The sequence below is a fragment of the Akebia trifoliata genome, chromosome 7 (assembly GCF_017979445.1).
Source record: "Akebia trifoliata isolate Shusen 1 chromosome 7, ASM1797944v1, whole genome shotgun sequence".
NCBI classification, from domain to species: domain Eukaryota; kingdom Viridiplantae; phylum Streptophyta; class Magnoliopsida; order Ranunculales; family Lardizabalaceae; genus Akebia; species Akebia trifoliata.
In genome coordinates, this window is record NC_141381.1 from 30,565,805 (window position 1) to 30,579,663 (window position 13,859).

The 13,859-nt window shown below is 36.0% G+C and overlaps 2 protein-coding genes across 2 annotated transcripts; one reads left to right on the top strand and one right to left on the bottom strand.

Annotated features, from left to right (window-relative positions):
• The first annotated feature begins 654 nt into the window (after window positions 1–654).
• Window positions 655–2,932, top strand: LOC147398966 (putative inactive receptor kinase At1g27190). The gene has a single exon (XM_086448343.1). It carries the CDS (start codon window positions 803–805, stop codon window positions 2,621–2,623), a length of 1,821 nt encoding a protein of 606 aa, XP_086304469.1. The 5' UTR covers window positions 655–802; the 3' UTR covers window positions 2,624–2,932.
• Window positions 2,933–6,235: 3,303 nt separating this feature from the next.
• LOC147398967 (serine/threonine-protein kinase AtPK2/AtPK19-like) lies at window positions 6,236–13,068 on the bottom strand. The gene is made up of 6 exons (XM_086448344.1): window positions 12,218–13,068; window positions 7,491–7,573; window positions 7,298–7,418; window positions 7,043–7,216; window positions 6,787–6,894; window positions 6,236–6,695 (listed from the first exon to the last, which is right to left on the bottom strand). Exons 1-6 carry the CDS (start codon window positions 12,803–12,805, stop codon window positions 6,408–6,410), a joined length of 1,362 nt encoding a protein of 453 aa, XP_086304470.1. The 5' UTR covers window positions 12,806–13,068; the 3' UTR covers window positions 6,236–6,407.
• Window positions 13,069–13,859: the final 791 nt, after the last annotated feature.

A 13,859-nucleotide genomic window follows, 5' to 3' on the forward strand; every position in this document is an offset into this window, starting at 1 on the left:
AAATATTAATACAATGTCGATTTTCTAATTCAACCTGACATAATAATTCAAAAACTCACTGACATGGCATATGCAAGAATCGTAGATATTTTCCCTCGGGAAACATAACTGCATATGTTTTATGAAAATGTGCATTGTGTATCTCGAGGAAATCTATGATTCTTGTATATACCACGTCAATGAGTTTTTTAAATAATTCGTAAGAGTTGAGTTAGAAAATTATTACACATTAAAATATAGATTGGATTTCGGAGACTTGTGAAGTTAGTCATGAAAAAACACATGATCCCAATTATTTAGCTACAAATTTCTAACAATTGAGATTTATATGTATTTGATAATATATATATCTCGAAGATACTTATCTTGAAGATAAATCTCAATCGTTGGATTCTATGTTTAATCGATAGAGATCATATGTTTTTTTTTATGAGTCCTTGTTTCATTGTTCATGAATCAATGGCTCCTTACCCTTTCTATAATATTGAATCGATTTAGAGGGAGAAAGAGAGATTAGGAGAATTTAAATTAGAGGTCAGTGCAGTAAGACAAGATTCAATTTAAATTACAGGTTAGTGCAGTAAGATAAGATTCGTGAAAGTGAAATTTTTGGTGGCGAAACCATATTCTAAGAAGGATATAATTATTAAATAACAAACAAGCTTGAATTCAACTCTCTCTCTCTCTCTCTCTATTTTTCTTTGGTTCTTCTTCGCTTAAAGTCAATCTCCAGCTTCAACACGCAGACCATCACGAATATGAAACCCTAACCCTAAAATCTTAATCTTCTCTTACCTCAGCCATGAACAAAACCAGACTCCTTTCCTCTGCCATAGTTCTTATCTTCTTCATCTCCACCGTCTTCGCTGTAGAAGACGACATTAGATGTCTTCAAGGCTTAAAAACCACTCTCAAAGATCCGCAAGGGAGGCTCAGATTATGGAACTTCTCCAACACTACGATCGGTTTCATCTGCAAATTCGTTGGCGTCTCATGCTGGAACGAACAAGAGAATCGCTTGATTGGTCTACTTCTCCCATCAATGGATCTCTCTGGTTCAGTTCCTGATTCTTTACAGTACTGTTATAGCTTACAAAACCTAGATCTCTCAGGTAACTCTCTTTCTGGTTCGATTCCCTCTCAAATCTGTGATTGGTTGCCTTACCTTGTATCCCTTGATCTTTCTAAGAACGATTTCTCTGGTTCGATTCCTTCGGAGCTCGTTAATTGCAAGTTTCTTAATAATCTAATTCTTAGCGACAATCGTCTCTCGGGTTCAATCCCTTACGAATTCTCTGCTTTAAGTCGTCTCAAGAAGTTTTCGGTTGCGAACAACGATCTAACTGGTCAGATCCCTTCGTTTCTGTCTGAGTTGAGTGGTTCTGATTTTGATGGAAACAATGGACTTTGTGGTCGACCTCTTGGATCTAAGTGTGGTGGTATGAAAAAGAGAAACCTCATAATCATCGTCGCTGCTGGTGTTTTCGGCGCAGCAGCTTCGTTGTTGTTGGCTTTCGCTCTTTGGTGGTACTACTTTGTTAAATCGAGTCGTCGGCGTGGGAAGAGAAGGTCTTGGACTGGCAAAGATGATGATAGTAGTTGGGCTGAGAGGTTGAGATCTCACAGACTTGTTCAGGTTTCATTGTTTAAGAAACCCCTTGTGAAGATCAAGTTGGCTGATTTAATGGCCGCCACTAACAATTTTGATCCAGAAAACATCATCATTTCAACTAGAACTGGACCTTCGTATAAGGCAGTTTTGACTGATGGATCGGCCCTTGCCGTTAAACGGCTCCAAACTTGTAAGCTTAGTGAGAAGCAATTCCGATCAGAGATGATCAGATTGGGGCAACTTAGGCACCCAAATTTGGTGCCTCTTCTTGGGTTCTGTATCGTTGAAGACGAGAAGCTTTTGGTGTATAAACATATGCCAGGTGGGACTCTGTACTCTCTTTTGCATGGAAATGTTAATTTGAACAGCGATCCATTGGATTGGCCGACGAGGTGTAGGATCGGTATTGGAATGGCAAGTGGGCTTGCTTGGCTACATCACGGCTGCCAACCACCATTCATGCACCAAAACATAAGCTCTAGTGTGATTCTCCTTGACGATGACCTTGACGCTCGAATAACTGATTTTGGGCTTGCAAAGCTCGTGAGTTCTGCCGACTCTCTTGAGAGCAGTTTTATTACTGGGGATTTGGGTGAGTTTGGTTATGTGGCTCCTGAGTATTCAAGCACAATGGTTGCCTCTCTGAAAGGGGATGTTTATGGGTTTGGGGTTGTGCTTCTTGAGTTGGTTACCGGGCAAAAACCTCTTGAAGTCAGTAGCGCTGAGGAAGGATTCAAGGGTAATCTAGTTGATTGGGTCAATCAGTTTTCTGGCTCCGATCAGATGAAGGATGTCATAGATAAGTCTCTTTGTGGAAAGGGTGACGACGATGAAATTCTACAGTTTCTAAGGGTTGCTTGTGGTTGTGTAATTTCTAGGCCTAAGGACAGGTCGTCCATGTACCAGGTTTATCAGTCACTGAAGACCATTGGTGAGGGTCATGGTTTCTCAGAACAGTTTGACGAGTTTCCACTGATATTTGGCAAACAAGATCATGATCATCAAGAGTAGTCTTGCCCAAAAGTAGGAAAAGAATCTTAAAACACTTGCACTACAATGATCTGTGGTCATAGAGAGCATCCCAGGCTTGCTCGGTAAATGGTATGATTTTGATTTCGCTAGGCTTTTCCTCTCATAATCCCTCAATGTTGGATAGATAGATTTGTATGAAAAAAAACAAATTTCTTGAACTTTAACATTTCACATTCCATGGAAATTTGTGCTCATGGTTATAATAAAGGAGCCCTTTGGGACTCCTTCGATATTTGTAACATTATTCTCCCTTTTTAGAAGCTTTAATAACGCCCATGTTGAAGATAATGTCGTGCATACATCAGTGAAGGGAAACTCATTTATCTGATCAGTTTTTCTTGTATATATTTTGAATTACTCTGTTCAATCTTGGTATCATCCATTTAGTCACACGGTTGGTTTATGATTAAATATTCTACTAGTGTCAATGCCTTGAGATTCTATTATACTAAATTTAACACTATTTCCCTGGTTTATGTTCATTAGTGACATATAGAGGATTAGTGGATATGGATATGTGTCTACTAGTATCCGCATTTGTGTTTTATGTGAACGTTGCAGGAAATTTTAGGTTTATCTTACCATATTGTCATTTGCATTAGAATTACCTTTTTCAACCTTGCTTCATCACACATGTTTTTAAAAGAGAACACTGTTGTACATTTTGGTTTCCTGAAGAACCTGCACAAACAAGCCCCTGACATGTAACTTCTTCCCGTCCATCAGGACGTCTTTGAAGTCATATTTTCCCTAAGAATAGTGTTGTTTCCTTTACATTGCAGGACACAAAGTCCCGAAGAAACCAAAACCTTTTGGGTGGTTTTGTTGTCCAATGTACCTCACCTTTTTGTGTTTTTTCTCCTGACCAAAACATTTATCTCAAGACAAGATTTTAAACCTTGGTCTGTAACATGGTGGGGTTTTAGCATATTTATTTAACGTTACAGTTGTTCCTGCCCAGTTGGTGAGGTGGGTTTGAATAAATGTCGTAAATCTAATCCCATTGATGTTATGTGTTTGTTGTTATTTCTATATCCTGCAAATCATGGTTTAAATAATGGTGTCAGAATTGAATTAGAGGACTTGTTTGGATTTTGGAATCTATTATAATGGTTGTTATCTGCATAAATATATTATAACGGTCTGGATTGAGAATTTGGATTTCGATAAAAATTTGATCCGATAAGGATCCAATTCAATTCATCAGATCAGATCAGATCTAGATCAACCATGTTGCGATTCAATCAGGCCCCATCCAATAAATTATGAGAAACCATGTAAATTATATTATATATATTTTGTTTAAACACATGTGGTTTGTCTACATTTTATATAATTTGATCTGGTTGGGATTGGATTTGAACCCTAATATTGAGACTAGAGTTGGATCCAAGTCTTATTCTATCCACATTGGACTGATCAAGATCCACCACACACGATCCATATCATATCGACACATAATTTTTCAATTATGTGTATCTTACAATTCTTATAACTGAAATAATAGTGATACTGCTACACCCTTGGATGGCAAGGTTTAAAGACTTTATATAAATTGAATAAAGAAACAACTCTCCAACATGGTATTCTCGTGACACACTGTCAAATGTCAATAACTATGTATATCTTACAGTTATGAATTAGGGAAAATTACTTAAAAGGACCTTGGCAGAGGGATTTTTTTTTTCTAAATGGTTCTTTTAGTAAAACTTTTTATTCTTATTACTCCCTCATTATTGATGAGCTCACCGATTTTTAGTTATTATTGAGGTCAATATTTTTATTGTTGAACTCACCACTTTTTATTGTTGAGTTTGACATGTTTTATTGTTAAATTTGACAATTAAAAAAAAAAAAAAATCGAACTCAATAGAAAGTGGTGAGTGGTGTACTTGACGCTGGTAAAGCCCACCTCCATTTGGATTTTGGCCTTTTCCAACTAAAATAAAGTACATGGAAAAATTGACTAAAAACATGAGATTACCACTTATCTAGATGGTTTCAAGTCAAAAGAATCATTCTTGGTAAATTTTCATCCAAAAACAACCAAAAACTCCCAAGTTTGTTTTACATATATCGTCAAAAAACTTGAAAAAAAAATCCTTAAAAATGACTTCTTCCTCATTAAATCATTTCCAATAGAATGGAATCTTTGAAACTCGATTGGGATGTCAAAAATCTAATTTTTTGGAAGAAAAACGGTAAGATCAAATGGTTAAGGCATTCAATTGTGAGAAATGTGGTGAATGGGGTCCAGGGACTGATTAGAAAAAGATTATTAAGAGAAGCCCTAAAACTTGGAGATAAATTAAAAAGAAATCCCTCTGCCAAGGTCCTTTTAAGTAATTTTCCCAATGAATTAAGATCAACCAAACTAATAAGATTTTTTTTTAACTCAGCTCTCCCCTGGTGAGAAGCATTCAATGGTCTCTCTGCATGTATGCCCGGCTGGTGTACTTGCATACATGTGAACGTGCTCAGGCCCACCTCACATGGGTGTCCTATGTATATGATGCCACTTGATAATTTTGCACTCGTATGGCTGCTTACAAGAATTTGCTGAACAAAGCATATCACACGATGAACCACGCATTGGATATGAATTAAGTTGTGATCGATCTGTGGGGCCACTTCTGAAGGCAGTTCTTGGCGCCTCCACCTGATCTGTTTTCCAAATTATTTCTACACATATATATTCACAAAACATTAAGAGTATGTTTGATTGCACATGGAAAATAGGGTGGAAAATCAATTTCCATGGAAAATGACATTTTTTAAGTGTTTGATTGCACATGAAAATGGAAATTCATTTTCCACCCTATTCAAAAAGTCCACTAAATCATGGATTTCACTTTCCCACCTATATTTTCCATCATCAATTCTTCCCTACCACCACCACTACCACCACCACCACCATCATCATTACACTAACCTTGCCGTTGTCGTCATCGTCGTTGTCACCATCGCCGTCGCCATCGACTCCATCTCTGACCACCTTCTCTCTCTCTCTTCTTCTTTTTCTTCTTCTCCATCCCTCACCTCCTCCTCCACCACCACCACCACGTTCTCCCCTCATCTTTCTCATTTACTTCTGTCGTCACCATCGTCGTCACTGCCACCGTCGCCGTCGTAGTAGTCGCCACCGTCGCCGTCGTCGTCGTAGTCACAGCCGTCATCGTCATCGTCGCCGCCACCGTCGTCATCGTCGCCGTCGCCACATCCTCCCCCCTCCCTCTTCCTCGTCATCTTCCTCTTCCTCTCCCTCTCCTCTCATTTTCTTCCTCCTTTTCCTCTTCTTCTTTTTTCTAATATTTTTTCCATGATTTTATCCAAGTGAAATCAAACAACGGAATTTGATTTTCCAGCCCTACCTATTTTCCACAACTAATTTTCCATGGATTTCAAATTCTATGGAAAATGACTTTCCATGCAATCAAACATACCCTAAGAGTACTTCCCAATTGTTGTGCTCTTCAAATAATCATTCTTGCGAAGCAAAACATATATTCGCCCACCATTACAAGTTTATTTCACGTGTAGCAACTTTGAAAAAAATGTTAATTGGTAGCATGATGAGCTATATCGGAAAAATGATAACAAGAGCACATTCCATTAAGATAATATGTAATTGAGAACCTTAATGTACACATGAGATCCAATGTTTTAAGTCACTTTCTTGGTCAGTGTTTCTTATTTTTCATTTTGTAAGATAGAATCTTACAGAAGAATAACTAAAGCACAAGATGACTGAATCAGCTAGGCTTCATGGCTCAGCCGACAGCCAAGGGTTAGGTGCCACGTAAGTGTATCCCTGGAAATGTTCACCGGCAGTTGGTGTAGGAGCTGGTGAATCATCTAGAGGCATTGCTGTCCAGCACTGATCGAAATTAGCCGTGCAGTCTTTCCCACTCACGTCTGGCTTGAATTTGGGTTGCAATTCTCTCATCTCCAATTTCTTCCAATTGATGGGCTTAAACCACTTGTGATTTTTTATTTCTTCCCCTCCACTCGGCCCGCTGCCCAACCTTCTCGATGGCTCCTTTTGCAATAGCTGATAAACAAAAATACATCTCTATCACTCCCTAGTGTGTAATACGTAGGCAAGATGAATCAGAAAAACCGATAGAAGTATCTAAGCTTACCCCTTTAAGTAAAGAGTGAGCTTCACTGCTCATGTATGATGGGAGTTTCATTTTTTCTTTTATGATTCTCTGCTGAAGCTTCTGCCTATTTGCATGAGTGAAAGGTGGCTGAAGCAATGAAAAAGAAATCAACCCAATTGGATGATTTAATTCTATCTACTCAATCAACTTATATCTAGCTGTCCTCTGTATTTCTTTTTTGATCAAAACTTGCAACAAATTAAAAGTTTACGGAACAATTCATAAATAGTTTTACCTGCCCAGATAGCATTTCATACAAAAGTATCCCGACACTCCACCAATCTGCATCTTTGTTGTGGCCCTTAGACAATAAGATTTCTGGAGCCATGTATTCTGTTGTCCCACACATTGAGTTTGATCTGCAGGTTGCGTCAATTTCCTTCGCGAGTCCAAAATCAGTTATCATAACCTGTACAATTGGTAAAGGAATGAGACGTATTGACACATAATAATACATAAACAACGAAAGGATGTATGGGTATTGCCTTACATGCCCGTCTGCATCCATAAGAATGTTTTCAGGTTTAAGATCGCGATGCACGATCCCGTTCTTGTGAAGATGTGAAACAGCAGAGACTATCTCGGCCGTATAAACCCTTGCTTGATCCTCGCTACCCAAAAAAATAATCAAAAGATGCACAATACACCATGTCTAGTGGTTCAATAGGTCAAATGTAAGATACCTGAAGATTCCCTGACGATAAAGATGATAGAAGAGATGCCCCCCATTTAAGAAGTCTAGGATTAGATACAGCTTAGACTTTGTCTGTAAGATCACACCAAAGGAAGATTTTTTATAACAAGCTAAAGATAGTACAAACAAGCAAGTATAGAAGAAAATCATAAATGGAAGGATAAGACAATGTTTTTCAATGCATCTGTGTCCAAATTAAACCCTACCACGAGAGGGGGGATTGGCCAAATCCTAAACAATAGTACATAGGGAATCTAACACCATGTTGAAAGTTTCGTATGCATGAGTTTAAGTGAATAGGTGCTGCAAGCATTCATCAGGAGGTCAAGTCTTTGAAGATAAGTCCGGGAATTTTGTGCGAATTTTAACTCCATAACTTGAGATTAAATACTATTAGGGTAATTATCTGGTTCTCAGCTCAATCACCTTTTGTTTGATGCAGGGTTGACATACATCAAAACGGATACACACATTGCCGTGTCCAAACAAAAATCCTGACATATACAACAGTATTACATTTTATTTAGTGATTTTTCTTGTAAAAAAAATTATTTTTAAAAGAGGATGTCATGTTTTATCATGAATGCAATATAAACTAAGTTGTTAAATGACAGTCTTCCTCTCAAAAATCTATTTGTCTGGATTAACTTATTGCATATCACTATGATGTAGGGAAAACTTTTCTTCTGTTTCACATTTCTTTCAATACTTTTATTTTATAAAGTCTTGTAGTTTGAATATAACTAAAATATAATATAATGATACATGTTCACGGAAATGTCCACATTTTGGGAGAAGGTGTTGTGTTAGACGGCAAATATTAATGTTGGATAACAATTTGAACGTGTGACTGTCATTGATAAAGAATGAACCCCATCAAAGCTAGAAGGCATACAAAGCAAATTAGTCTGGTTAGTCTTCATTGTCAAGCATACCTCTGGTAACCAACCAACTACTACAAAAGACCGATCTGTCGGAGAAAGAGAGAACTATGAATATAATAAGGTCATGTGGCTTAACCGTGGTATGAGAGTGGAGAAAAATATAAACTCAACACTCCCCCTCGCCCATAAGGGTGGAAAGAATCAAACATGTGACTTATACGAATCTAGTGCTTTGATACCATGTTAACCAACCAACTACTCCAAAAGGCCGATCTGTTGGAGAGGGGGAAAACTATGAATATTGATAAGTGCTAAATTGTGTATATCGTCCAATCTTTTATTAGCACTTTAATACTTCATTTATGTAGAGTACGTTAGTTTTACATAAAAACATGCTTGAGTAAAACATTAATTTTTTTTATCAAAACAGCATATTGGAATGCATTCATATGCACTCGGAAAGGTCCCATGAAAAAGGTCCAAAAATGGGTACTAACTACGTGCCTTTTGTCTTTTTCAGGAAATTCTGTTGATTCAATGTGAGGAAGATTTTGAAGTCCTTCGGATGGTCATGGAGAGTTCTGAAAAAGTTGAGAAGCAAGAAAATTCATTGGCCACCCAAAAAAGAGAGAGAGAGAAAGAGAAGATAGCCCAAAGTATACAAATATCAGAATATGTTAGTTCCTAACATTTAAAAAAAGAAGATAAGAATAGATGGATAGTTGGTTTGGGCAGTGGTTTTCCATACAGTAGGTTCAATTCCTACTAGCAACAATTTTGCATATCACAACACAAAGTTGAGCTCATAGAACTCTCAAATGAGCCAACAAATTCATACAAAATAGGAATCATTAAGAAGAAAAAATTGACAAGATCAATTTTTGAGAAGCATAGTATCATTGCCCATATGAGTTGTGTCAACCCATGCGTACTCACCCTTTATTGCTCCATATATTTCTTTGTTGACATGCCAACCAATTTTCTCTCTCCATATATATCCCTAAAATCTCTCTTTCCCTTATTTTTTTTTCTCCCCCTTTAATTCAAATTCGTTGCTTTTATTCTCTCAAGCCAACTCATCACAACAACCTTTTTTTTTTTTTTTTTTGATAAGTAACTCATCACAACAACCTTAATAATCATCTCTCAATTCTTTGCCCATTTTCTCTCCATTACAAATCAATTAATAACCCCAAGATGCATCTTAATCATGGATTCTCGAGCCAAAAGTCTATAAATAGTGGGGAGAGAATTCTAGTAGTATTTGAAATTTTTTGAATTTTAGTTCATTTTTTTGAAGAGAAGGAAGGGATAGACTTTATTGTTTCATAAACAATGATTTGTTTAGATTTTAATGTTGTTGTATTACATGTCTATTTAACCTACACGTAGAGAAGAACTTTATTCATTTTGACATCCCACTTTGTTATGTAGGAGATCGAGAAGATTGTGCAACCTACACTTAGAGAAGCAGAAAACATAAACAAAGACAAGTTCAGACTTTTGTTTACGAAGAAAAACAAGGACCTGATTTAGAAATGGAAGAAAAACATAGCATCGTCGTCCATGGTTGTAGCTACTCTTATTGCTACAGTTATATTTACAATGCCTTTACAGTTCATGTTGACAACAACAGTGATGATGGTACCCCATGTTTTTAAAGAAGAAACAGTTTATGATTTTTGTCATTTCAAATCCACTAGCATTCTTTTCTTCCTTGACTTCAATGTAGGTATTTTTATCCATCATCACATCTCGTTATGCTGAGGCAGATTTCGTCAAGTCTCTACCTCAGAAGTTAATCATTGATCTTGATATGTTATTTTTCTCTATAATAGTCATGATGATAACATTTAGTACCTCATATTTTATCATGCTCGGGCACCAATTAACATCAATTTTCCTTCTTCTAATTTTACTTGCTTGTATCCATTTGATCTTATTTGCATGCCTTTGACCTTATTTGCATGGTTGAAATTTCACATTTCCATCCGAGTAAATGTGAAATCTAAGCAAATCATTGACAAAGTCACAAAAATATAAACAACTAAAACTACAAGAAGGGCAATTGATGTTAATTGGTGCCCAAGCGTGATAAAATATGTGGCACTAAATGTTGTCATAATGACTACTATAGAGAAAAATATTGATAATTAACTTCTGAGGTAGAGAGTTGAGAAAATCTTCCTTAGCTATGAGGATAGATAAAAATATCAACACTGAAGTCAAGGAAGAAAATAATTATAGTGCGTTTGAAATAACAAAAATCATTAATTGTTTCTTCTTTAGAAACATAGGGGTGTCATCATTACTAGTGTTGTCACTAGGAATCATAAAAGCCGTTGTAAATACAATTGTAGCAATAACAGTAGCTACAACCATGGATAACGATGTCAAGTATTTCATCAAATTCTCTCATTTCTCTGTCAAGTCCTTTTTTTTCTCTATAAACAAAAGTCTGGACTTGTCTTTATATATGTTTTCCACCTCTTTAAGTGTAGGTTGCACAATCTTCTCGACCTCCTACATGACAAAGAGGGATGTTAAAGTAAATAAAGTTCTACTTCTCTAAGTGTAGGTTGAATAAATAATGTAATACAATGACATTAAAATATAAGCAAATCATTTTTTATCAATTGAAATGAGAAGTAGAATTTCAATATTCAATTAATCATTGATACAAGGCGTAACTTGAACTGGAACAACGGAGACCATCTCTTCCTTCTCTGTCAAAAATAAACTACAATTAAAAAAAATTCAAATACCACTGAAATTCTCTCTCTGCTATTTATAGACCTTTGGCTTGAGGGTTAGAAATAGAGATTTTAGGGATATAAATGGAGAGCGAAAATTGGTTTTCATGTCAAACAAAGAAAGATATGGAGAAAAAAGGGGTTAGTACTTTTGGGCTCATTTGAGAGTTTTAAGTAATCTTAGTTATTTGTACTTTCTTTCTATTTATCAAAAATAAATAAAAATCAGTTAATGGAAATGAAAGATTTGAATAACTAATGATTAAACTGTTCATTGTTCCCGATAATACTGATGGAAATTTTGACCATCTCACAAATATGGGTGGTGGACGAAAAGGGCCGAAGAAGACATCCTGTTCAAGAATCAACATTATTTTAAAAGCTTTATAAAAGTTTTAATCTACCATCACCACCTCAAATTTGGAGTTGTTTTTTCCACCTTGACAAAGGAACATCCTCCCTTTCAAACTTCTATAAGGGTGCGGTGCAAACCAGGAAAGCAATATTTGAATCCTTGAAAGAAAGGTTGGTCCACCAAAGACACTTCTGGGAATATCAAAAAGCTAGTGTAGGAAAAAGAATCTGTTTTGAAGGAATTTTGAGCCTTTTAAAGACTAAATATCTTGAAAGTGGTTAAGAAGATAAAACAAAATCCATGACGAGTCGCTTGGATAAGGTGGGGAAAGCTCAATTTTTATGTTAGCTTTACAAGGAATTCAGGGTTCGTGCTATCGACGGCATCTTTAGAAGAAACAAAGATGAAACTTTTAAAGTCATCTCAAGTTCAATTGGAATCATGGACTCCAATGAATTGTATATTAGGTCCTTTGCTTCAAACCCATTTAGTCTTTTTGAATCAATTTTCAGTTCCGTGAAATTCAATCATTAACTACAAAAATTGAACAAAACGACATCAATGGCTCTTTACTTCTCCAACTGAATTCAATTTCATATTTGCTTAATTTGACTAAAATTCTTGTAACAACAAAAATTGGGTCAAGAAACTATTAAACTAATTGTCATAATAACTAAAATAAACAAATTCAAATATATTTCAATCAATTTCTAATGATCCATACCTGAAAAGAATATCGAAGCTGGACGATAAATGGGTGCACCACTTTAGTGAGTATATCCCTCTCTGCCTTCATATAATCTACATGATTCTTCTTTATTATTGTGTCCTTCCTCATCACCTTCATCGCGAAAATCCCATCGGCCACGACGCTTGAAATACCACTTTTACCCTTCTTCCTCACCTGAAAAACCTTACCAAATGCACCTTGGCCAACAACCCTCAAAATCTCAAAATCCATAGGACCAATCTTTTCTTCCTCTTTCTCAACCTTCTCCTTTGCCTTCTCGGCATCCCCATCGACATCTTCATCAGAGCTTTGGGACCCACTTTGTTCATCAAAGGTCTCAAAGGGGAGAGAATTCGAGGAGGTGAGAATCCGAGGTGAAGGACCCACAAATGAGTGAGATCGGCTGTGAATAATTTCTGGGTTTGGAAGAAAAGGTGAAGAAGCGTGAGAAGTTGAAGGACCAAAAACTTCAGAGAAATCGAAGTCTTCTCCAGATGTAGATGTTGAAGATGGGATACTTAGTTTAGAGAGTTTTCCTGCTAGAATTGATTGAAAGGTTTTCTTCTGAGTTATGGAGACCATCTTTTGTGATCAATCAGAGAAACCCAGAGATCGAAAATTGAGATTTGTAACAGAGGATGAGAGACAACCGAGAATCACTTCTCGTTGGGAGTAAAGTCGGAGGATTACATGGCGACGAGATTGAGATTGAGATTGAGATTGAGAGTTTGCTGCAATTAATATTCCAATTATTTATATACGTGTGAATGTGTGATTCAATCCACGCTACACATTCAATGAATTACCGGATCAAAACTTCAAAAGTGGCTGCTCAACTTGCAAGATGAGGTACTGGATTATCTTATTCCAGAATACACTATCATCACATGGAATATTATTATTCTAATTAGTTGTAAACGTGGATATGTGGTATAGCGGATGAGCGTATTACCCATCTTCTACATCCCCACCACCCATATCAGGTAAGTAGGGATAAATCCTTTTGGGTGACTAATGAATGTACTTGAACTTAAGACCTTTTCTTATTTAAAAAGAAGTCTTACTTACTACGTCCAACTTAATTACTACATCCAATACTTATTGGTTTATTTTCAAAATCTTTTATATGCTATTAAAACAATACATCTTTACTATTATAATGAGTGACAGCGGGGTAGAGTAGTTCAACACCATATTTAGATTTTGAAATACTCACCTTAACATTTAAATTTAATATAATCAAGATGATTTTTTTTCAAAATAAAGAAAATTGCATACGTACTTCCCTAAATTCACGCTTGTTTTTTAAAATTACAAAAATATTTTTTTTTATATTATGTAATCTTCAAAATTATCCTTTATGAGTAATTCATAAAATAAGATTTTAATCAAGCATAAAATTAGATTTAGGTTAATGAATTTTTTTAATTAATATCACTTTTGAACCTTGGACAAGTTGATGTGATAGGCAATTTATAGTAGATATCTTTTATTGCCTCAGACTTAGATGACTATCAAAAGCTTAAACTCATGGTGGGGCAAAATGAAAATTAAAGAGCAAAGCTCATTATTTTCTTTTTGAAAAATCTTTTCTACTGATTCATTTCTTCTTCTCCATAAAATTAAAAATTAAAAA